The sequence below is a fragment of the Ictidomys tridecemlineatus genome, chromosome 3 (genome assembly GCF_052094955.1).
Source record: "Ictidomys tridecemlineatus isolate mIctTri1 chromosome 3, mIctTri1.hap1, whole genome shotgun sequence".
In the NCBI taxonomy this organism is placed as follows: Eukaryota; Metazoa; Chordata; class Mammalia; order Rodentia; family Sciuridae; genus Ictidomys; species Ictidomys tridecemlineatus.
In genome coordinates this window covers 138,790,092-138,816,222 of record NC_135479.1, presented here as the reverse complement: position 1 = coordinate 138,816,222, position 26,131 = coordinate 138,790,092, and the positions used below count along the sequence as shown (strand labels likewise).

General features: G+C 33.6%; 1 protein-coding gene across 5 annotated transcripts in view; it reads left to right on the top strand.

The window, feature by feature from the left end:
- Positions 1–26,131, top strand: part of Atp13a3 (ATPase 13A3) — a 75,815-nt gene that overhangs the window by 998 nt on the left and 48,686 nt on the right. For 3 of the 5 annotated variants that reach the window (XM_078043891.1, XM_078043888.1, XM_078043892.1), the window contains exons 2-7: positions 293–336; positions 20,661–20,757; positions 22,325–22,498; positions 23,518–23,700; positions 23,940–24,010; positions 25,685–25,765. In XM_078043891.1, the coding sequence (XP_077900017.1) occupies positions 20,707–20,757; positions 22,325–22,498; positions 23,518–23,700; positions 23,940–24,010; positions 25,685–25,765 (560 nt within the window). In that variant the 5' untranslated portion in view covers positions 293–336; positions 20,661–20,706. Of the gene's footprint in view, positions 1–292; positions 337–10,181; positions 10,314–20,660; positions 20,758–22,324; positions 22,499–23,517; positions 23,701–23,939; positions 24,011–25,684; positions 25,766–26,131 lie in introns of those variants that run through there. The other 2 variants (XM_078043889.1, XM_078043890.1) reach the window with 2 other exon arrangements.

The window sequence follows — 26,131 nt, the reverse complement described above, 5'->3', positions numbered from 1 at the left end:
GAGAGGAAAAGCGACTACTTTGTTAAGGCCTCCCTTTCCTACTCTGGTAGTATGGACTAGAAAAACCCAGAGCCATTTACTTTAGTACTTTCCTGGCCATTCTGTGGCATTTCTTTCCCATTTTCTTCACAGGGTCAGATTCTGGTGGAAGCATGCCTCTGGGTTTTGGGGGGCGGACTAGGGGTGATTTTAGAGTCGGGGAATGGGATTGGGAATTGACAGTAACTCAGTTCGGGGCTTCCCAGTTTGGAAAGCTCTGGTGACAGGTGTTTATTGTTTCCTCTTCCCATAGATCTGACAGAAACATCCTAGGATCTTGGTGTCTGGACATAGGAGGTATGAATCATTCTTGTAATTAACCACTTCTAATCATCAGTGTCTTAGAGCTATATTTAGTGGTTATATTAGTGCAAAATGAATGGGTATGGAGTTGTAAACCTAGAAACCTGTGTTCCTCTATACCATTCTGAACTAAATGAGTAGAGCATACTTGAGTATGTAATGGCTATTTTAGATCTATGAGGCAGGAAGTTAGAATTTAAGAAATGCACTGTCTTCAAAAGGTTTTTTTTTGCTAAAATTAAGGTGTTCTGTGATTCTTTTGAAGGGCGAGTACATAATTAAAAGTGCTGTGCTTTCTCCCTTGGTTAAAACTCAGCTTCTTTGTTAAGGCACATGCATTAATTTTGTTCTGGTGGCTTGTATGTTGCTTTGCTGAATAGGCTAAAGTTGCTAGAATACATGTGTGTGGGTATACCATATTGGTTTAATCCCACACCTGAACCCAGGGCATCATGTACTCTAAATGTTTCAAATGCTTTGTTACTAAGCTACAGCCTTAGCCCTTTTAGAAATCTTATTTTGAGGCAGGGTCTCACTCTGTATGTCTTGAACTTGTGATTCTTTCACCTCAGCCTCCAGAGTCCCTGGGATTACAGGCATGTGACACCAAACCTAGCTTCAGCAACCTCTTTTTAAAGGCACATAGTTCCTGGAAGTTCTTTGAAACAGTAAACTTATTATTAATGATTGTTGTAGAAGATAATTTTTTTTCTCCTTTTTGAGTTATAAAGAAAAGAGGTTTATTTTGGCTCATGGTTCTGTTCTAAGGTTAAGAGGCTATATCTAGTTTTGTTGGGGGAGTCCTGAGGTGGCACATGTGTCATGTAATATGTTGAAAGATAAGGTGTCAGAATGTAACTTTTTAATTTTTTTTGGCATTGTATACCATTAGGTCAGGCAGAGAGAGGATTAATAGTTAAGTGAGGTTTTTTAAACATTCTTAGAACAGTACTGCAGGAATGGGCAGGAAGTGATACTATTTGATTGCTTCAATTAAGTAGTATAATAAAAAATTAGTTTATTTTGAAAATAACGTCAGGCTTCAAGTTGATGTAGTGCTTTGTTGTAGGAGTACTGATTTCTTTGTCCAGACCAGCCAGTAAGCTTTATTTAGATAACTTATGGTAATTAAAATTTTAATTTACAAGTGTTTTTTTTTTTTTTTTTTTTTTTTTTAGTTGATGGCTTTTTTTTTTTATTTATGTGTGGTGCTAAGGATCGAATCCAGTGCCTCACCATGCTAGACAAGCGCTCTACCCACTGAGCCACAACCCCAGCCCCTACAAGTGGTTTTAAATAGAGTAAATTCCTGTATGGGTAGGAAAATAGTAATAGTGATTAGAACAAATTATGTATTCCTGAATGTCTAAACAGTATTTTCTAATGAACTATATGATCTTGCTTTTCAGATATTAGAGCTAAAATACTTAAGTTGGTTTAGTTAGCTCTTAATAGATTTAGATATTGTCCCTTTCCTGTCATTTTTTTTTAATGTATTGATTCTTATGTAGCTAAGAACTATCCCCATAATCTGTAGCAGATTTTAGTAGAAAGAGCATGGACTTGTGAATCAGACCTGACTTTGATTTCTTATTTTTTTTAAGTCTAACTTTGACTAGTGCTAATAGTTATTGAGTGAGGTTATTGTGCTTAGGTTCTAGAAAAAAAAAAAACACTTAACATGAATTTTCTCACTTAATAAATCGTATTATCCAGATGAGGAAACGGAGGCTCAACAATGTTGTTACCCAGTTATGTACAGCTAACTTGATTAAACCTAGAAATAAAAACTTCTAGGACATAGACAGTAATATAGAACTTAGATTCTGGCTGTCTTTGAATCCCTTAGACCATAAGTTGCTTATTTCTTTTTTTTTTTTAAGTTCACGTAAAAAGAGGCAGTTATTATAATTTGCTTGAAAGCAGAAGACTGTCCAAGCAAAGATACCATGTAAAAGAGAAATGATGTTTATAATAAGTGACATTAAAGATGAATTCTAATATATCTATTAAGGAAAATGAACCATAGGGCTGGGAATGTGGCTCAATGGTAGAGCATTTACATAGCATGTGTAAGGCCCTGGATTCAATCCCCAACACTGCAGCAAAACAAAAACAACCCTAAAAAGCTTTTAAAACCAGTAGATGGCATTTTCTCTTTAATGCTCTTTCTTGTGTTGTTACGAGCCTTCTTCCTATCTAACTGATTTTTATTCATCTTTTTTGATGATAGTCTTTTCCTCAGGGAAATCCTTCTTGAACTTGCAGAATTTTTTTTTCTTTTTCTTTTTTTTTTTTAAAAAAATTTTACTTTTATGTACCAGGGATTGAACCCATAGGCACTTAACAACTGAGTCACATTCTCAGCCCCCCCGCCCCCCCCACCTTTTTTTTTTTAAAGAGAGGGTCTAACTGAGTTGCTTAGGGCCTTGCTAAATTACTGAAGCTGACTTTGAACTTTCAATCCTCCTGCCTCAGTCTCTTGAGCTATTAGGATTACAGTTGTGCGTCATGGCACCTGGATTTTTCTTTTTTCTTTTTTTGATGCAGTACTTGGGATTGATCCTAGGTGCTGTACCACTGATCAGTTCTGTACCCTTAGTCCCTGTGTGTTTATGTTTTTTTGAGACAGAGTCTTCCAAAGTTGCTGAGGCTGGCCTCTGAATTTGTGACCCTCCTGCCTCATCCTCCCAAGTGGCTGGGATTAAATCTAGCCAAACTTCTAGATTTTAATGGGTCTTTTTATACACCACTAAGGCTAACTGCTCTTCTCATTCCACTCATCTGTTCAGTGTCTGTTATCTCCACTGGCTTGTAAATTTGATAAAGCATGAATTGAAACTTTTGTTCAACAATATGATTCTTAGCATCTGACAAAACGCCTGACATAGGATAGACATTCAATAAGTATTTGACAATAAGTGACATCCTGAGTAATAGCCAGGAAATAAAATGACTTATCAAAAACTAGATAAAAATAAAATAGCATGATTATAAGAAGTCAGTACCCATGAATAACAAGTTCAATATAGCCATACATGTAATCAAGAAATGCAATTGAGAAAAATTTATATGGCTGAAAATGAAGGCAAAAATAATGATTCAATGCTAGTGAGATTATGGTAAGTATATGGAACTAAAGTGGTTATCAGTTGTATATGTGACAGAAAGAAATGTAACAAAATATTAATTCAGATACTCATACCTTTTAACACAGATTTCATTTCTTAAGAAATATCAGATGTGTATTAGTTGCTTAATGTCTCAGATTTTTTTCTTTTTTAATTAACAAAGAATATTAATATACTTCAGAGAGGTTTTAGAATTAGCTCATAATATAGGTTCTGAGTACTATTTATTATTGGCACTTAGTAAGTAGTTCCTTTCTCCTTTCCATTCAATATATTGAATCAGCATATGCTTCTGATGGTTTTATGATCACTGTTAATATGAGACTTTAAAATGTGAACATGCTTTATTCCTAAAATGAATAGTAATCCTAGGAGATATGTCCTAGATGATATTACTATAGACTTATAACCTACTCAGCGGTCAAACAGTGATATGAAAGTACCCTGTAGAACTTTGTTTTAATTTATTTTTTCTCAGTACTCTGGGTGTTGGTGAAATAAGAACTTTATGCTTGTGAATGATAACAAAATGATTGTAATTTCTGAAAACATGGAAGACAAAAACAGAATTTCAAAATGATCTTGATAAACTTGATTTATCTAAAATGGGTTCTGTCTGCTGGTATATGTGGTGACCTAAAATAACTATATAAATAAATGGACCATAAATGGAACAGGAGTTAGCAGGAGCTTATCACTTATTAAGGAGAACATTATTAAAGAGAACACTTTTTTTTTTTTTTTGGTACTAGGGATTGAACCTAGAGGTGCTCAACCACTGAGCCATATCCCCAGCCCTTTTTTATATGTTTTTTTGATACAGGGTCTCACTGAGTTGCTTAGGGCCTCACTAAGTTTGCTGAGGCTGGTTCCGAACTCTCCATCCTCCTGCCTCAGCCTTCCAAGCTGCTGGGATTACAGGTGTGGGCCACCATGACATCTTAAAGAGATCATTCTTAAAACTCTAATTATAGAGGTGTGCTGAAAGATGATAATCTAAGCCTAGCCTAGGGATACATGCCTGTAATCCCAGCAACTCTGGAAGGCTGAGGCAGGAGAATTGCAAGTTTGAGGCCAGCAATAGCAATTTAACAAAACTTAAGCAACTGAGAGGGCCCCTGTCTCAAAATTTAAAAGGGTAGGGAGGCTGGGAATGTAGCTTAGTAGAAGGCACCCCTGAGTTCAATTCCAAGTACTGGGGTGGAGTTGGGTAGTTAATCTAATGTCTGACATTTCTGAAGGTTACAAACCTGACAGTAGTCTCTGCTTACTTGTTCGTGATTTCACTTTTTGCAGTTTGAATTATTCTTCAGTCAACTATGGTTTATGAAGAGTAATGGTTTGGGGCTGGGGTTGTGGCTCAGTGGCATAGCGCTTGCCTCGCACATGTGAGGCTCTGGGTTCGATCCTCAGCACCACATTAAAAAAATGAACAAAATAAAGATATTGCATCCATCTATAACTAAAAAATATTTTAAAAAAAGAGTAATGGTTTGAAAGTATTAAATGGAAAATTTCAGAAATAATTCATATGTTTTAAGTTTCCTGCTGTTCTGAGTAGTGTGATGAAATCTTGAACTGTCTAATCCTTGTCCAGGATGTGAATCATGCCTCTATTCTTCATTTCCACACTGTGTATGCTACCTGCCTATTAGTTGCTTAGTAGCCATCTCTATTGAGATGGACCATCATGGTGTGTCAATGCTTATGGTCAGGTGACACATTTTACTTAGTAATGGACCTAGGGCATTAGAATAGTGATGTTGGCAATTCACATATGTCAAAAGGGAAGACACAAAGTGCTTCCTTTAAGTGAAAAGGTGAAAGTACAATGAGGTATTTTGAGACAGAAAAATGGAGACACCAAATTTACATAAATGTTATTACAAAATATTGCTATAATATTTTATTGTTAATCTTAACTGTGCCTAATTTATAACTCACACTTAATCATAGTTGTGTGTGTATATGTGTTTGTGTGTACACATATTTAGAGAGCAAAACACTGTGTGTGTGTATATATATATGATTAGTAATATCAACTGCTTCAGATATCCACTGGGGGTGTTATATTGTGTCTCTTGCTGTAAAGGAGCAACTTTATGGCATCTTATCTGAATAAATCTGGACCTAGAGGTAGCTGACAGGATTTACCTTTTGATTTTGGAATTTTATGAGTTAAAGTTAATTGGCTTAGAGAGAGAACAAATCTGTAGTCATCAAAACTGTTCTAGTTAACCTGTGTTAACTAGATAGTTCAGATAACGTGCAAGAAGCCAGGAAATAATTCTTATGTACTTACTTGAATGTATTTTCATATTTTGAGAGTAAGAAATAAGAGAAGTTGAGAATTGGGGCACATTTTAGTTAAGATTTATTGAAAAAAAGGGTTCTGAGATTATTTAATCTTGAGAAAAGTAGGTATTTTGTAAGGTAGAATATCCTGAAGTTAATGATAACTAGTGGTAGGGTAAGTTATGAATTAATATCATTTGCATTACTAAGATTAAAAATAGAGGTAATGTTGTTGTATGTGGCATAGGAAAAGTGGTGCGTATCTTTTATCCCCTCTACTCTGAAAGAGGGAGGATCATTTGAGTCCGGGGGTTCAAGGCCAGCCTGGGCAACATAGTAAGACCCTGTCTCAAAATAAAAATTTAAAGGGCAGGTAGCATTTTGTAGCTCAGTGGAAGAGTGCCAACAGCAATAACAAAAATACAAAACAAAGTATGGGGGAGAAAGGTAATGTAAAATGTCATTAATGAATGGTATCTGGAAAAAAATGATCAGTGTTACAGTAGTTTAAAAAATATTTTTATGGTACCAAATAAGAAGGGAGAAAAACAGAATGAAGGAGAGAGCTATCCAAATAATCAAATGTCTGAGACTGAGAGAAGTTATATTAGGATTGAGATTGCTGGAGAGTATCAAAGAGCAGTTCTCTAAGAAAGATACCCCAACACTAGATCTGTAAACATCTTAGACTCACAGGTCATATTGGGACTTCTGCTAGGATTAAAGATGGTAAAACATTAACTCGAATAGCAAACTTTTAAGATTGCCAAATTAATTTGTTAATCAGAATTTTGTCTTTTACGCTTAGCTCTGTGGATCTTGATTGGAAATGATCGGGTGACACTCAAGAGACTAGTCAGAAAAGAAACTAAATTTCCAGGAGAAGAGAGTTAGCTACATAAAGTAGAATTTCTTGATTACATACTATGGAATTTGCTGATGTTTATAGAATATCAGAAACTTGAAATACAAATACTTATATAATATTGTTGGATAGTCAGATAAAAGATGATTTCTGCCTAAGTAATAGCAAGCTATATTAATTGACTATTGTATTTAGTTTTTCTTATTTTCTTGAACATTGAAATGAAGAGGGAAGGCTAGAACATAATAATACTGATAATTTAGACTAAACACTTCTTAGGAAACTGGAGAGGTGCCACCATGTTAGTAAGGAATCTGAGGTTAGAATTCCTATCTTTCTCTTAGTTGGGTATTCTTTTCACCTTTGCCTTTATTTTGTACTCTGTAGTAATGGCGCACCTCAAAACTCAAAATGTTTTTTTAGGGAGAACCAAGTTTTAAAATTTTATTTTATTTTTTAGTACTGGGGACTGAATACAGGGAATTTAGCCACTTGGCCACATCCCCAGCCCTTTTTATATTTTATTTTGAGACAGGGTCTCACTGAGTTTCATAAAGGCTTTCTAAATTGCTGAGGCTAGCTTTGAACTTGGAATCCTCCTGTCTCAGCCTCCCTAGTTGTTGGTATTACAGGTGTGTGTCACTGTTCCTGGCCTGAGAACCAAATTTTAAGGTTTGATTGCTTGACAAACTTCTTAAACTATTTTTAGTTTGTTTTAAAATGAGTCATGGAATTGCTCCCCTATATGTGTCTTAGGTGGCTTTTTTACAGCATCTCTGAAGCTTTGTTTTTTCCCATTTAGGAAATTGAATGAAATTCAGTAATTAATTTATTTGAATATAAAATGAAAATGCTTTGGCTCCCAATTATTTGTGATTGATCTAAACAGCTAAATAAAGTGAAGTCATGTTTTTATGTGGGGCCTTTGAGCTTAAATTCTCATTTTAGATAAAAATTCTGTGTAGTAAAAATTACCCTTGAAAAAGTCATGTAAAAAGTCACTAGTTTGAATCCCAGCAACTTGGGAGGCTGATACAAGAGTATCACAAGTTTGAGGCCAGCCTTAGCAACTGAGACCCTCTGTCTGGTACCAAAAAAAAAATTTTTTTTTTTAACTAGTTGACAGCTGGTTGGAAGCTCATGGTCCATGAATTCCAGCAGCCAGGTTTTTTTTTTTTTTTTTTTTTTTTGGTACCAGAGATTGAACCCAGGGGCACTTAACCATTGAATCACATCCCCACCCTTATTTTATATTTTATTTTGGGACAGGGTCTCACTGAGTTGCTTAGGGTCTCACTCACTTGCTAAGTGACTGGAATGGCTTTGAACTCATGATCCTCCTGCCTAAGCCTCCTGAGTTGTAGGGATTATAGGTGTGTGCCACCACACCCTGCCCAGTTTTTCCTCTAGCTTTAGAACAGGTTACTTTCTCTTCCTCTTCCTCCTCCACTGCTGCCTCCTCCTCCACTGCTGCCTCCTCCTCCTCTTCTTCCTCCTCCTCTTCCACCTCCCCCCTTCTCCCCCCTTCTCCCCCCTTCTCCACACTTTTTTTTTTTTGTTTCAGGATGCAGTTGTGGTGTAATCTTTTAAATATTTTAGTTAACAATTTAAACTCAACATTGTACTACCAACAATGCACATTACTTAATTGGCAATAAGAAGAATGGAGACACCAACTTTGCGTAAGTATGTGCAATGACCCTTGCATCACAAGCAGTCACTTGCTGACCATAACAGTAAGGTTTAGTATGAGTTGCATCTGAAAAATATTCATCTGAGAATTTAAATTTCAAAGACCATCTTTAAATTGTGAATGAAATGTTAAATGTTATTAGGGTATTAATAGCATTGCCTTACAGGTTTTGTGTGTATGTATTTGTGCATGCGTGTGTGGTACTGAGGATTGATCTCAGGCCCTCTACCATGGAAGCCACACCTGAGCCATTTAATTTAATTTAATTTATGACAGGCTTTTGCTAAATCACTGAGGCTGGACTGGAATTTATCTATCCTAGTACCTCAACCTGCTAGGTTGTTGGAGTTACAGGCGTGTTCCACCATATCCTGGGTCATTACAGTTTCAAATAGTCAATAATTTGTGTTAAAATGGAAGAAACTCCTTTTATATATTGCTGAACTTTGTGGAAATAAGGCTTACTTATCAGTTTGGTTTGTTTACACAAGCTGTTACTGGAACTTTTTTTTTTGGTTACTGGAACTCTTGATTTGTCAATTCTCATTGTGTTAATTACTCATATCACCAAATTTCTTTTGCTCTTTAAAAATATTCTCATTTGGTCAACTAGGTGATTTTGCCTCCAGGTACCCACTCTCACCTCTAAAGAAAAATAAAAGCACAAAACTGTTAAGTCTATTTCATAAGTAACAGTGCAGCGGTTTTTGAAGTATCTGTTAACTGGTAACCTGTGTCCTATAACACACATACCCTTTGAGATAATGTTAATAATTTTATGTGTATTTTATACCTTTCTCTGCTTTAAAAAACTACAGTTTTTTGGTTGTTAAAAAATGGTATATTTGTAATTTTTCCCCATTTTTATATGTTGTGTGGAACTGTCTTGGATTCTACTCATAAATCTCATTTTCCTTAATTTCATGAGTTATTCATCCATTCTGTTAATGGACAGTCAGGTGTTCTAGTTTTGATTTTTTTTTGTTTTCCTTTAGTATAAAAAGATAGCCAGATACATATTTTGTATATACATACTCATAAATAAGTAATGTGTTATGGATTTTTAAAATTGCAATTGTTGGATCAAAGTATATATAGATTTTAAATTTAAATATACTATAAATTGATCTTCTGAAAAGACTTACTCTTAACAGCAGTGTTATAAGGGTGCCTCTGGTCTGTTTTCTTTTTCTTTGCCTGTTTAATGGAAAGGTAATGTTTTACCACATACTATTATGCTTTATTTATTTACTTTTATTTTTTTGGGTACTGGGGATTGAACCTGGGGCATGCTACCACTGAGCTACATCTCCAGCCCTTTTTATTTTTAGTTTTGAGATAGGGTGTTGTTAAGTTGATGAGGCTGGCCTCAGACTTGTGATCTTCCTCGAGTTGTTGGTATTATAGGTGTGTGCTATGGCACCTGGCTCATATTATACTTTAAATATCATCTTGTCCTCCAGTAGATTTCTGTGTTCTCTAATTGTTATGGTTTTCCCTCCTTTGCTCCATAACATTGTAAGATGCTTGAATTGTAGTTTCAGACAGTTGTAAATTTGGGAGTAATCTATATAAAGAGAGTAATAATATACCTGTCTTCCTCTCCCATTATTGTTTGTTTTGTGATTATTGCATACTTTATTTTTCTGTGGAGACACATGAATACAGTGGCTCTTTTAAAAGGGAAACTTATTCTTTCCTTATGATCTCCAGTGGTACTAAAAAGTCTTATATATAATTTTTTTCATCTTTAATCACTTCTTTGATTACTTGGAATAATTGCAGCTGCTACATTTATTAAGGCTTATTAAAACTGTCAAACCCTTTTCCTTACCAATGTTGTATCGCCACCTAGGGATTAAAAAGTGCATCATCAGGCTATACACAAAGGCCAGTGGTCCTGTAGGCCAAAACATTCATGATTGAAATCTGTCATAGACGGTATTCCTCTTGCTTCATGGGAGTGGAGAAATTGAGACCAAGAGAGGTATAATAATTTGTATAATAGTTCATATTGAATTGTCATTTATGAACGAGTTAAAGCTGTTACCCAATTTCTGTGTTCATTTCATCTTTTTGTTTGTTTCTTTTGGAGTGGGGACAAAATTATATCTTTCTGTTCCTAATATAATAATGAACATGGCATATATGCTCACTTAATCCTTACAAGTGAATTATTTTTATAAAGTAAGAATTTCCTGGTACTTATGCTGTATTATTAGATAGTACTTTTTAAAAATGTAGAGGAGATAAATAAATCTGATCAACTGTAGCTTCATAGAAACGGCTTGTTAAAGAAACCTTTATAATGACTTTCTCTTGCCTGAAGTAAAATGACTTGTGAGATCCTGGCAGAGATGTTTTTAAGGTCCATATATCTTCAACTCAGGGAAATGTTAATTGAAATAGAAAAATCTTTTATTCACAAATCTTTTATTCATTTTTTACTAAGTACTATACAATTAGACAAAAAGCTACTATTTTGTCTCATGATGACAATCTTACCATGTATGTAGGGTATTTCTGAATAAAAGGGTTGATTTCTTTTTTAAAAGTCATGTATGTAATAAAAGTGATAAAGATGTCTGCAAGAATGGTGTAGTACAGGCAACATTAATTCTTCATATTGATCCAAATACAGGTAATTTTATTATCATTCCTAATTATAACTTATTTTGTTATAGCTATCACATTGTTTTATAATATACAAAAAAGTGTAATTATACAAAGGCCTCACTTTACAAATGTAAATACAGTTTTGGTTTGGTGTATATTGGATACAATGGTCTTCCTTAAGCCTAAACACAGAAACAAAAGCATGTATTATAAGAGAAAGTCTAAGATGGGAAGTGATAAAATGGGTATTGAGTTAGAGCTTTGTTAAAATTTAGCTGGTATCCTTGTAAAATTTCCATGTATTCATTAAATTATATTATGTCATGCTTATTGTTAGGAGCTGACTTGAAGTTTTAAGTTTTGCATTCAAAGAGTTGTCACATTCTGGTTACTGCAGTTGAAAGATTTAGATATTTTTATTCTTTTTTTGTGTAAATATTTATGTGGATATTAAATTGAGGTGGTTCAGTGTGTAGAGTCAGGATTTTATGTATATTAGGGCACATTTTATTTCCATTGCAAAAGGTAGAACTGCTTTTGAATCACAGGTCATTCTTTTGTTGTGGATGCTACAAAATAATGTTCAGAATGCTAGCTCTTCTGTTCCTGTTTCACAGCCTTTGAAGCACACTTTGCTCATATAGCCCTTAAGATGGGTTTATCAATCTCTTTATTTAGCATCAGTAAGTATTGGTTAATTATCATCAAAAAAATTATAGCTATGAAACAAAAGGAACCATTCCTTCTCTCATTCTAGTAGAGGTGTCCCAGAAGACTTAGAGTAGTTTTTTAACTCCAGAGGTATATATGTTACAAATGTTTGAAAACACCATTGAAAGTTCAGTTGCTTCAATTTCTTCTATTCTTATTTAGTTTTTGTGAATTCTGAATGATACTTTAATTTTAGCATTTTAATTGGATCCTGATTAAAGTGGCAAATAGAATGAAGTAAATAATTAAATTAAAAGTGTATTCAGCTGGGCACTGTGGTACATGCCTTTAATACCAGGGACTGGGGAGACTGAGGCAGGAGGATCAGAAGTTTGAGGTCAGTCTCAGCAACTTGGCAAGACTGTCTCAAAATAAAATATAATAAGGGCTGGGGATTAGTTCAGTGGTAAAGTGCCCCTGGGTTCAAAAAACAACATCATTAACAACAACATTATTCAAAACAAAATTGACCAAATTACCAAAACAACAACAACAATGACAATGACAACATTATTCAAAACAAAATTGACCAAATTATATTGATATAGTTTTTGCATGTACAAATATGTAACAATGAATCATACTATTGTGAATGATCATAATGAACCAATTAATTTTTTTTGAATTACTAAAAATTGAATGTATTATTTAGAATTGTTTGTTTGATGTTTTACTTGGGTAACAGATCATTCTCTAAATCACCTTGTAAAATAACCTACTTCTTAGTTCTAGGCACACACATAGATTATCCTTTTTTTAGAAAAACTCAAACTCTACTACACAGTTAACTATTACAGTATTATTGTTATATAGCTTATGAAAAGTTCAGGTTTGAAGCAAAGGTGGGTTGGAGGTTTGGAACCTGTTGAAGCCAGCTTATCTTGTTATAGGAAATGAAATCTGACCATCTTTTAATTTAAACACCATGGTCCTTAATAAAAATTTTATAATGTGAAAAGATAAGTAAACTTTCAAATATAATCATTATGTTAAATTTCATGAGAATGAATTCTGATAGTTTCACTTTGTCCTGTATTGCCTTTTTTTTTTTTTTCTTAACACAGCAAGTCAGGTTCATTATAAATTCAAGGAAGGGTTTGGTTAAGCACAATAGCCTATAAGCTCCTTGCTATTAACATCAAGACTCAGGCATGCACCGTGGAATTGGAACTTCAGAGAGCTAGCAAGATAGTATTTATTCAAATAATAGGATCTCTACCAGTGACAGATCTTTTGAAACCCATTTAAAATTGGTGAATTAATTCTAAATTAATTCCAAATTTTAAAGCTTTAATCATTTTGAAAGCAGTTAAAACAATTAAAATAAATATTTGGAGTAGAATTCTCATTTGAATGAATTTTTATGCTTAGTTTTATTTTCAGTAAGAGTCAGATTTTGAAAGCCCTATTAATGTCAATAGTTGAGAGGAATGATGATATAATGCTATTGGTAAGAAAAATTTCTTTATTTTCTGTGATTTAAAAATTGAATTGTTTAGAAAATACACCAGCAAACTACCATAGTTATACTTTGTTTAGTATATTTTAAAAGTTTGCTATTCTTCAAGTAAGAATCTAATTAGATATATGATAGAATGGTATTTAATGTGTATCCTGATAAGCACTGTTTAAAATATTTTAGGATATTTTATATAATTCTTTATTTTTATGGAGTCATTGATAATTTTTATGCACATGTTCTTAAAATCTTAATATGCATTTATAATATACCTATGTTTTAAATAAGTGGTGTTACAGTTATCTCATTGAAGTTTTCTAAAAGATTATGTAAAATGTGAATTCTTGACAATTTCCTATCAGGTATGTATAATATGCTTAAAGTGAATAATTGGTTCTTAGAGTAAATTTAATATTTAAATTATTTTTAGCACTTTTACTTTGGCAAAATTTGCTAAGACGTAAGAATTTTGTCTTAAAAAGCAACTGAATTCTGGAGAAATAATACTCGTAAAATGAGTGATAATTATAATATGGTCAGTAATTGTATTTAGAAATATATGAAAATAAGATTGCTAAGGCTATAAATTGTGATAGCTCATTTAAAATAATTGTAGTATTTCTTGGTAAGTTTTTTTTAACTATTGAAGATGAGAATACAGTTATGCTGCACTAACTCATTCATATTTAGAGAAAGTTTTAAAATATAAATACATAACTTTAATCAAAACATTGAATTTTAATAGCATTTCATTTTCTAAAATTGTGAAAACCATGTTTATTTATCTACTGGTGAGGAGGTTATTGTAATGAGTTAAGATAGATAATGCCTGGAATGTAGCAGATTGAGCAGTAGATTTGGGACTCCATAGGCAGATTTCTCAAGATTTATGTCCCCTTATGCCAGGAATAAATGTCTTCAAAAATTTTTGTTTTCTACCTGAAAACTTCGCTAGGTAGCTTTTGTTTATTTATTTTTTTAATAAAAAGCACTTTTGTTATGGGCAAATTCTACATGCTAAAATGTAGAAAGATTGGTATAATGAACTCTTATGTACCTATTAAATTTTTAACTCAAATTTAGCAGTTGTCATTTTATGGCAACTTTAACCTCTAAAGATGAGTTTATTTATTTAAAATTTTTTTTTTATTTGGAAGCAACAGAAAAGTTGGTATACTAATGTAAAGTTGTTCACAAAGCTCCTTGATTAGCCTTCTCATATCTGCAGATTCTGTTAGAGAATTTGTCTGTCCTCATATTCCTGGGTAAATTTGGATCTTCCCCAGCTCTTTGTCTTTTAGATGTGTCTCTCTAGAAATTATTAATTTTAATGAATCTAAAAAGATCATCTTTGGACTTCATCACCTTTTCTCTATTTTTGTTTTTTATTTTATTGATTTCTTCTCTGAACCATCCTTCCCTTTTAATGCTTACTTACTCTCTCTCCTCTACTGTTTATTATGGTGGTAGTTGCTGGCCGAGATCATGACCTTTCTTCAGACATCGGAATTTGTTATAAATTTCCTCTAACTACTATTTTAGTGGCATTCCACAGATCTTGGCATGTTACACCTTCATTTTAATTCAGTTCAACATACTTTGTATTTTCTGCTTTAATTTCTTTGGCCTATGGTTTTTTAGAATTTTCAAATTGTCTTCCTATTATGGTTTCTAATTTAATTACATCATGTTAAGTACACGCTTTGTATGACTTGAATCTTTTTTATGTTCTAGAATGTGGCCTTTCTCTGTAAATGCTTTGTGTATGTTAAAAGAATGTGTATTGTGCTATAGTTGTGTAGAGTTTTATGTAAATGTCAGTTAGGTCCACTTGATTGTTTTTTAAATCTTATATGTTCTGTTTTTGTAATTTACTATTGAGAGGAGTATTAGGAAAATATCCAATAATTCTGAATTTTTTCTTACAGTTTTTTCTGGTCTTGCTTCAGATATTTTGAAGGTCTTAAGTGCATACATTTTTAGGATCATTATTTTATCTCTATGAATAGACCCCTTTTTCATTTCAAAAGACTACAATAGTCACTCCAGATTAAAAAAAAAATTAGTTGTAGATGACTGGATTACCTTTTATTTATTTATATTTTATGTGGTGCTGAGAATTGAACCCCGTGCCTCACACGTGCTAGGTGAGTGCTCTACCACTGAGCCACAACCCCAGCATCAGATTTTTTTTAAATGTATTGGCATATTGTATCTTACTTTCTTTTACTTTTAACCTTCTTGTGCCTTTATATTTAAAATGCATTTCTAGGACTGGGGATGTGGCATTTGCCTAATAAGTGTGAGACCCTGGGTTCAATCTAACACTGCACCACCACCACCACCAACAGCAACAAAAACCAGGTTTCTTGTAGGCAGAATATGGTTAGGTTAAGGCTGTTTGTCAAGTGAGGTTTTTTTTTTATTAGAACATTATGATTATACGTAGTATTTGGATTTATTTGACAAAATCATACTTGTAAGCAATTTTATTGCAGTCCCCATTCTTCCCCCTTTTCCTCTCCCCCATCCTCCTACTCTCTTCTAAATTTCTAAATATATGTGAATATAACATGATTTTGTTAAATTCATTTCATTTTTCTTCCTCTTTTTCTTTGTTCCTCCTTCATTCTCATTCTTCTCTACCAATCTTCCTTGTATCTTTATGGTATTCAGTCCCCCCCCCAGCCACACCTTCTTTCCGTGATTTTCTGAGCCCTGGCTTTCAATTGCATGTTTCTTTTTATGGTTCCATTTGATCATCTTTGTTGGTTTTTTGGCTATGAGTCTTTGTTTTATTTTAGTGCCCAGCTTAGAGTTCATAATATATATTTTTAATTTACCACAATCTACTTTCAAGTGATAATAAACTTTTTTGTATATTCTGTGAACATTTTATAATAGTATAGTTGTTTCTTCCCTCCTTCTTTGTGCTCTTGTAATGTCTGTTTACCTATGTAGTTACCTGTTTCTGATGCTCTTCATTGCTTTGTCATCTGTATTTTCATTTGGTGTCCTTTTTTTCCCTTTCTGCTCAAAGGACTTAACACTTTTTTTTTAGGCTAGGTCTGTGACTTATGATCACCCCCTCCCAAGTTTTATGTCTGAAAAATCTTTATTTTATCTTCAGTTTTGAAAGATATTTTTTCTGAGCATAGCATTCTCTTAGTGGTTTCACTATTTTGAAGCTACTGCTTTGACAGATTCTATCATTATATACGATTATAATGTACCGATTTAAAAAAAACAGTCATGTTGTGGTAATTTTCATTTGCATTGTTTTGGACAAGAAGGATAACATCTTATTTGTCTTGTTATTAACATGTCTATTTTCCTATAATTAGATTTTTTTCCCCCCATGACTCTTTTGGGAGAAGTTTGACATTACTTCTTAATGTTTCTTTAGTACTTTATTAGTTGAACTTCTTGGCTCTGTTGGTTTGTAGTTTTCATCTAATGTGAAAAATTTTGACCATTACATTATACATTTTTGGGTCCAACCCTCTTCTTACATGTATATTAGCATGCTTCTGTCCCACAGCTTAGTAATGCTGTGGGGTTTATTTTCCCCTCTCATCTTTTTTCTCTTCATTTTTATTTTTGAATAGTTTCCACTATAATGTCTTCAAGCTCATTGATTCTTTTTTTCTTCTGCAGTAATCTAATCTGCTGTTAATCTCATCTAGTGCATTTTCTATCTTGAACATTGTACTTTTTTATTTGCAGTTTAATTTTGTTCTTTCTTTATTCTTTGGGGGCAGTACTGGGGATCAAACCCAGCACATGATAGGCAAATGCTCTACCACTGAGCTTCACTGCCAGCCATTTTAAAATTTGAAACAGGGTTTTCCTAAGTTGTGTATGCTGGCCTCAAATTTGTATCCCTCTTGTAACCTCACAAGTAGCTGAATTACAGGTGTGCATCACCATACCTGCTTGGTTCTTATTTTATGTCTTTGATACTTTATACATTCTACCTTGCTTCTCTGAATATATAGAATACAGTGACAATAGCTGTATTAATATTCTTGTTTAGATTCTAACTTTGTCAGTTTTGGGTCCTTTTTTGGTCATTGAATTTCTCATTATTGATTGACTTCTTTTTTTTCTTAATGACTTTTAAGTTACTTTTCAGTTCAGTGCCAAACATTATGATTTAATGGATGCGAATATTGCTGAACTTTGTTCTGTTAATTTAACTTGGAAACAGTTTTATTCTTTCATGCTTATTATTTTCTTTTTTTAAAATTTCATTTCAGGTCTTATTTTTAAGCTTTATTAGGCAGGACTTGAACAGTTTTTGTTCAGGGCTAATTTTATCCCAGTATTGTAGCAAAAATTTTTTGAATACTCTTCCCTCAGTTACTTTTTCTTTTTATTGAGGATGGAACTCAGGGGCACTTAACCACTGAGGCATATCCCCAGTTCTTTTTGTATTTTATTTAGAGACAAGGTCTCACTGAGTCGTTGAGGCTGGCTTTGAACTTGACATCTTCTTGCCTCAGCCTCCCCAGCCTCTGGGATTACAGGCATGCACAACCACTTGGCCTCATTTACTTGTTTTTTTTTTAAGCTGTTGATAGAACTTTAATGTTATTTATTTATATGTGGTGCTGAGAATTGAACCCAGTGCTCACAAATGCTAGGCATGCGCTCTACCACTGAGCTACAACCGCAGCCCCCTCATTTACTTTTTGACCAGTGAGGTTTTCCTTTCTGGTTGGTGGGAATGGGTACTATTCCCATCCCTGAATGAGCAGTGGTTTCCCCCCCTTGGTCACTTTGAGTTGTTCTTGTTCTGGCCTTTGGTGGTTTTCCTTATAAGCTCTGAACAGTCCTTAGCTGAAGACTAGAGTTGGGGGAATCAACCATCTTGCTGATCTTTGGAGTTCTTTCTTTGTACAGATCTCTCTTTTTTAGAGATGTGACCTATAAATTGAGTTCCTTTGATGCCTCCCCAGAGACTCCCAGCTTATCTCACTGCTCTCTTTGGTTTCCTTGTCCTCCCTTTTTGTGGATAAACTCTTCTCAGTTAATAATCTGGAACAATTGTAGAACTCACCTTGTTTATCATTTCCCTTCATTGTCCAGTGCCCAGTTCATTGAAAACCATTATATAGTTTGTCCATTTTCTTGTTGCTGTTTTAGGCAGTTGGGCAAATCTGATCTTTGCTTTCCATCTGTTGAAAACCAAAGTCTCTCTATGTAAAAAATTCAGTTCCTTTCCTCAGGAAACATATAAAGGTGGTGGAAGTGGGAAATGAGGATCAAAATTGGCTATCAAAAATGACCTCAGAAGGACCCGATCCTAGTACAGTATCCTTTAGTGAGAACAGTTTTGGAAAAGAGGGCTTTTGCCTTATCCTTTGTAGGTTGACATGTGTGATATTGGACTATACCCTACACATTTAGATAGTGACTATTGATCTTTTTCACAGGGAAAAGAAGTTGGGCTCACTTAATCTTTCCATGGTCTATAGCAGGAGGCATAGACTTTGAGAATAACTGCCACTTCAGGTCATATTGATTTGATGGGTCACTGTTATTGTAGTGGAACACCTTTAGTAGTATGTTTTAGGGGCCACACAGTGTCCTAGATTGAGAAGAAATTCTTAACTGAATTGCCAAAAGAGTTTTGTGTAATTATGTGACTTACTTTGGAGAAGTTGGACCTTCACAATGTCTCCTTTTCTAGTGTGGCACCAGGTCTGATATTTTTATTATTTGGTTAATGAGGTTTCAACAGTTGTATTAGGGGATTATTTTAAAATTCTACATTTGGCTTTTATTTGGCAATTTGTATCATATAAGAAACAAATAACTTTTGTTATCTTAGTACAAATGTCTTCCTTAGGTCATTTATTCAGACAGGTGTTTGAGTTTCTGACATGTGTCAAACCTGCTTTAAAATGAATAGAGTAGTAGTCAAATATAGAATCTGAAATGGGGGGCGGGTAATAGTCCCACTGTGTTCTGTAAAGATGAGCCTAGATGCTAAAGAGCTTTTGTTTCTGTTTATCAGTTTGTACCATATTATGAGTTAAAACTTATATTTAAATATAACTCATCTCTTTGGGGGTTTGCTTCCAGGATTCCTGTCAGATACCAAAATATGAGAATGCTCAAATCCTTATATCAAATAGTGTTTTATCAATTATAAAGTATCTGCATTTAACCCATGCATATTCTCTTGCATACCTCATATCACGTCTAGATCACTTATAATAGCTAACGCAGTACAAATGTTATATAAATAGTTGTTATGCTATGCTGTATTGTTTAATGAATAATGATTCAAAGTCTGTACATGTTCAGTACAGATCCAATTTTTTTCAAGTATTTTTGATGCTATTGTTGTAATTAGCAATAGTAATTTTAGCAATGATAGGTAAGCCATGTTAATAATAGCTAGAGGGTTTTGTAACCATGGGATACAGAAAATGTGTAGCTGTATATCTAACATTTGATTTGTAGATAAACAGAAAAATGTATCAGTAGGCTCAGTGAGTTTTCTTGCCTGACAAGTTTCATGGATGTTAGAAATAATCACAAGTTTGCTTAGTAGACTTGGAATCTGACAGGGGAGTCAACTGAGTGCTTTCCAGTAGGAATATGGCTACCCTAGCAGTTGACTCAAGGCCAGTGATTCCCATTTGTGTAATAGATGCCCAGCAAATATTTGTTAGGTGATTAATAACCTGTGAGAAGTTTTGGATAGGTTTTAAAATTGGTACATTACTTGACAATAGTTTAAGAAATAAAATTTAGTTCTGTGAAGTATTGTAGCTCAAGGTTAAAGTAGGCTACTTTCTTGAATCTAGGGGATGAACTTTTGCTTTTATTTACTTATTTACTTATTTATTTCTTGCACTACTGGGGATTAAATCCAGTGTTTCATGCATGCTAGGTAACTTTACTCTGCCACTGAGCTACATCCCTAGTCCTGTTTCTGGGGATTGCACAAAGAAGATTCTGTGTAATTGCTCTCTGAATTTTAGTTCTGTACCATGAGCATAAATTAACTAATGACATACTGAATTTGATGATATTAAATAAGGCAGGTTCACAAACTGAAATACCATTGGAACTGTCATTAGAACCAGCTAGCATTTTAATGACTAGGAGATCAGTTGAACTTTAATGCATGTATTACAAGAAATCTCCCATCAGCAGGTGTTCATCATTGCTTTGGAGGTATTTAAATTCTTTCAAAGTATTTTAGAACTTTTTTTGGGGGGGAGGGAATAAGGTGTACCAGAAATTGAACCCAGGGGCGCTTAATCACTGAGCCACATCCCTAGCCCTTTCTTATTTATTTATTTATTTATTTATTAATTTTTAGACAGGGTCTCACTAATTTCCTTAGGGCCTCGATAAATTGCTGTGGTAGTGTTGAACTTGCAGTGCCTCCTGAGCCACTCAGATTATAAGCATGCACACTGTGCTGGCTTTTTTAGAATGTTTTGATGGTATAGTAGAAACTTGATAGAGTAAAGTCTACTAAGATTAAAAATAGTTCACTGACAATCTTTTCTTTCTTTCCGTCAGTTCTTCAGTTGTTGTGAAGCATAAGACCTTTCAAAGCACTGTAGATATGGACAAAGAAGAAAGGAAGACTATCAACCAGGGTCAAGAAGATGAAATGGTAACCACCTTTCATGATTTACTTGTGAAATATAAAGAAGTAATCTCTTCCATTTATTATTCTAAGGAGTAGAAAAGTACAGTTATGAAACAAATCTAAATCAGTGAGTTTCTCTCCTCATCATGTTCTTCAGTTGGTATTATGTAATATCTATATTTGTTGTTTTTAGTATAATTCCTTTTTTTTTTTAAACCTGTGAGCTGCTCAAACTTGGGAAAAGAAGTTTTACATTTTTACATTTGGTGATTTGATTTGCTACATTAACTAATGTTTAAATATAACTCCAAAAGAAGATTTGTAATTTTGATTTTAAAATTTAAGAATCAACTTTATAAAAACAAAACAAACAGAAAAACCCAACTTTAGCTGCATGTGGTGGTGCATGGCTAAAATCCTAGTGGCTTGGGAGGATCGAGAGTTCAAAACTAGCCTCAGCAATTTAGTGAGGCCTTGAGTAACTTAGTGAGACCCTGTCTCAAAATAAAAATTAAAAAGGTCTGGGAATATGGCTTAGTGGTTAAGCGCCCTTGGGTTCAGTCCCTGATATCAAAAAACAAACAAACAAAAAATCCAAACCAAAACAAAACAACTTTTCATGCTGAGGATAACAGCTCATTGTAGAGCGCAAGCGCTCTACAATTTAGCTGTTATCTCCAAGTTCAATCCCGACACCACAAACAAAACAGAACAAAAAATAAACTTCTCAACTCTGGTGAAGTTCAAGTGGAAATGTGCCAGATAAGATATAAATTTTTCTATTATATGTAAATTTCAGATAATCAAGAAATAAACCTTTAGTATTACATATACCCAGAATGTTGCATGGGACCAGCAGTTATTTGTTGCTTATTTGAAATTTTAAGTGTAAATAGGTGAGGACCAGGCATACACTTATGCCTGGCAACCTCTGTGTATGTGTGCATTTGTGTTTCTGTTTTAATGGTAATATTTAAAATAATTTTAGTCAGGGGTCTAGTTTATCCAATTATAGTGTTACTGAGACATCAAATTACTTGGGAAAAAATTAAAACCTACCTTATCTAGATGCAGTGTGATATTCTGGATTATGTCCTGGAATAGGAATAAGATGTTAGTGGAAAAACTTGAAATTCTAATATTGAATTTAGTTAATAGTAATATAGCAGTGTTAATCTTTTGGTTTTGACAAATGTATCAAGATGTTAACATTAGGGTGAAGTTGACACAGGAACTCTCATTTTTCTAACTTTTCTGTAAATAAACTACCTCATAACAATGTGAATACTTGAAGAATTATTAAGACTTATAAAAATTATAATAAAATATACTTATTATGAATATACTGTGTCAGTGGAAAAGAACTTATTAAACATCAAATACCATGCCATAAATTATAAATAGCCAATTTAACTTTAAAATTAGTTAATTTTATTCATAAACTTGTCAGGAACAAAATATAGATTATTGATTGAGAAAATACTTACTATTTGTGTGACAAAGTGTGTGCTTGGGGTGAAAAAGCATTTTTTAATTCATTTATCTGCTGTATAATTTGATACTTAGTCATCTGATCATTGTGTCCATACAGGAGATTTATGGTTATAATTTGTGTCGCTGGAAGCTTGCCATAGTTTCTTTAGGAGTGATTTGTACTGGTGGGTTTCTTCTCCTCCTCCTGTACTGGATGCCTGAGTGGCGGGTGAAAGCAACTTGTATCAGAGCTGCAGTTAAAGACTGTGAAGTGGTGCTGCTGAGGACTACTGTAAGTCCATATATTGACTGATAGCTGCTTATTTGAGGAATAAAATAATGGTTTTGTATTTACTTTGTTCAAAATCATGCTCGAATGGAACATTAGGGGGAGGTGCCAGAATATAATGAATTTTGAGTATGGTATTTCTAAAGTATTTGTCTTTAAAGTGAATATTATTAGAGTGATTAGAATTTAAAGGAATCTTTAAAATAAAATGGTCAGGTTTCTCCCCTTCTTTTATAGCTCTTGATGCCCCAAGAGATTAGAAAAAGTGTGGTCCTTTAGGACTCTCTGGGCTGTTTCTCATTTAGTAGGCCAGCTGCTTATCTACTGTGTGAAGCTGCTTTATTTCAGATTATTTTGGTTTGTTTGTTTTTATCCTAATTTGAAGCATTTTAAAAAAAGGTTTTAGTTTCTAATGCTCATGTACAGATTCATGAGTAGATTAAGGAATTAGTTGTGATCTTTCATGTAGTATATTGATGTTTGTACTGGTGAAATGTGTCATAAAATTCGTGAGCAATGAAATATACTTCATGTTTGAATTTATTCATCTTGTAGTTTAACATTTAGTGAACAGGAAATTATGTTTTTTTGCCAGGTACCATGGTGCATACACATAATCCTGGCAAATTGGGAGGCTGAGGCAGGAGGATTGCAAGTTTCAGGGCAGCCTCAGGAATTTAGTGAGACTTTCAGAAACTTAGTAAGACCCCCATCTCAAATAAAAAGAACTAGGGATGTAGCTCAGTAAAACATCCCTGGGTTCAACCCCTAGTACCAATAAATAATAAGTAATGAAAGAAAGAAACAGACAGACAGATAAAAAAAAAGCCTGGGGATATTGCTCAATGTTGAAACAGCTCTGGGTTCAATCCCCAGCATGGGGTTGGGACCATTTGGGTTGGGGAAGCAGGAGGAGAAATTATGCTTTCGTAATTAGAGGTGGGTAAGTATGTACAAAATGGAAATTAAAAACAGGCAGTCATATAATATACATAATTGACTCTTTTCCCCTTTCTTCTAAGGATGAATTCAGAATGTGGTTTTGTGCAAAAATTCGTTTTCTTTCTATGGAAAATCATCCATTTTCAAATCCAAAATCTGTAACTGATAAGATTTCAAATGGCCATGCAGTTCATTTAACTGAGAATCCTGCTGAAGAGAATAGGCATGAGATGAGTAAATATTCACAGACTCAGACACAACAGGTATTGTGATCTAGTGTCCAAATTTCTTTATAAACTAGAATTGTGAATATTTTGTGCTATCATATGTAACTTGTAGGATACATATTTTGGGTTTACTGTTATTGCTTGAGATAAATTTATATGCATATAAAATAAAATACCTATCACTAAATGTAACAGTTTAGGTGTTCCTTAAAAAAAATTACACGTTACAACAAACGATGATATGCTTTGATGTAACATTTATGTATGTTCTACAGATTCGTTATTTCACCCACCATAGTGTAAGATATTTCTGGAATGATACCATTCGCAATTTTGATTTCTTAAAGTAAGTATCTTTCTTTTTTTGGACTATGTTAAGAATTTTTTGAAAATGTTCTAAGTAGAAAAGAATGTATTGTAATTTTACATAGAATTGAAGGGATTTTTATTGCATAACTTTTATTCATTTGTTCATTAACAACTTCTGTAGTTTTTTTTTTTTGAACCACTGATTAAACCCAGGGTGCTTAACTACTTAGCCACATCCCCAACCCTTTTATGTTTTATTTTGAGACAGGGTCTCACATAGTTACTCAGTGCCTCATTTGGGTTGCAGAGGCTGGCTTTGAACTTGAGATCCTCCTTACTCAGCCTTCTAAGCCACTGGGATTATGGGCATACATCACCAGTCCCAGTTCCCCCCAGTGTTTTTGAAGACTTGGTATTTTTTTTTTTTTAAATCCCTACCTGTAACTTGTATTGGGTAAAATTTACATAAAAGTTAGAAGCAGTATGATACCAAAGTATTCTGAAGTCTGAGGTCTTTTGATTTTCACCTCAAAGTGATTTTTTAAAAAAATTATGTCTAATAGCTTGTTTAAAATAGATTTATTCATGTAGGTGGTGCTGGGAATTAAACCTAGGGTCTTGAACCTGCTAAGAAGGCATTCTACCTCTGAGCAGCATATGTAGCTCGCTATGATTTAATTAGAGGATCTGAATTATTACTTTCTGATTTGTTGACAGTCCCATCCAGTTGTACTTGAGGACCATACTAATATACAGAAATAGAAATTTAATTTTACTGTTTGGATAAAGAATGAAATGTTGTCAGACGTGTTATCTTTGGGTAACATACATTGGAGTAATACCTTAAAATTTATTTTTGCCCAGACTGGCCCCAAATTCTTGAGCTCAAGTGATCCTCCTGTCTTAACCTCCTGAGGACTGATGGAGGGACTATAGGTATAGTTCAGTGATAGAGCACTTGCCTAGCATGTATAAGACCTTGGGTTTCATCCCCAGCATGTGAGTGAGCATATGTGTGTGCATACTCACATGCACATATAACTTTTAAGAAAGTGGAAATGGATCGAAATTGAATATATGTAAGGTTCTGTTTGTTGTGGAGTACTGTGCTTATACCTTAGTTAAAATAAACATAAATAAGACATTTTGGGGAAAATTAAATGTTAGTTGGGTCCTATTTAAGATTTTTACAGATTTTAGACATTATCTGACTCATAAATTCTGTACTTCTAACCTATGCATTATTTAGCTCAGGGAAGGTTTTGAATTGATGCCTTTCTGAAAATGACAGTCTATGCATAGTATTTCTTAGTTTGATGCTAAAGGTATAAAGGAGAAACTACAAATAGAAACTAAAAATAATTTAATCTTTAGTTTGGAATTCTCAAGTCAGTTATGCTTAATCTTTTATTATTGACTCTTATAGTTTTTGCATAGCCTTAAAAGGATAATGGTGTTAATAAACAAGAATTTAGAGCCATCTTATGTGAGAAATACATTGATTAACTTATTTGTTATGTTTTAGACCATTCATAATTATTTATGTTAAGATTTTGAGATTTTTAATTTTCGTTTCTAAATTTATGGTAAGCATTTCTAAGAAGATTATAAGGAAGTTACACTTTTAAAATCAGCCATGTAGAAACATGAGACATTAAGAAATTTGGATATTTTAAACTTTGTTTACAGTGAAAACTTTGGATTTATTTAGGGGGCTGGATGAAGGTGTTTCTTGTACATCAATTTATGAAAAACATGGTGTGGGACTGACAAAAGAGATGCATGCTTGCAGGTAATTTTTATTCAACTAAAGTTAAATCTGTTCTCAAAATTTTTAAACTTAGAAATATATATGTGTATGTGTGTATACACACACACTAGGTCCTTTGCCTTGTAGTACATATTAACAGGTGTTTGAATACTACAGACTAGTTGTTGAGAACTTAACTTATTTCATTTGAGTAAAACTGTCTCAGTTTTAAGAATTATAAAAATGTTAAAGCTGAAGTTGAAGTTGATGTACCCAAAGTTCTACAGTATTTCTTCAATTCTAAGGTGCACATTTTTTCCCATTTTAATATCTCTAAAATTGAGCCATTCCACGTAGCTGTTTGAATATTATCCTTTGCTTGACTGAAGATTTATCTTTCTCGATCAT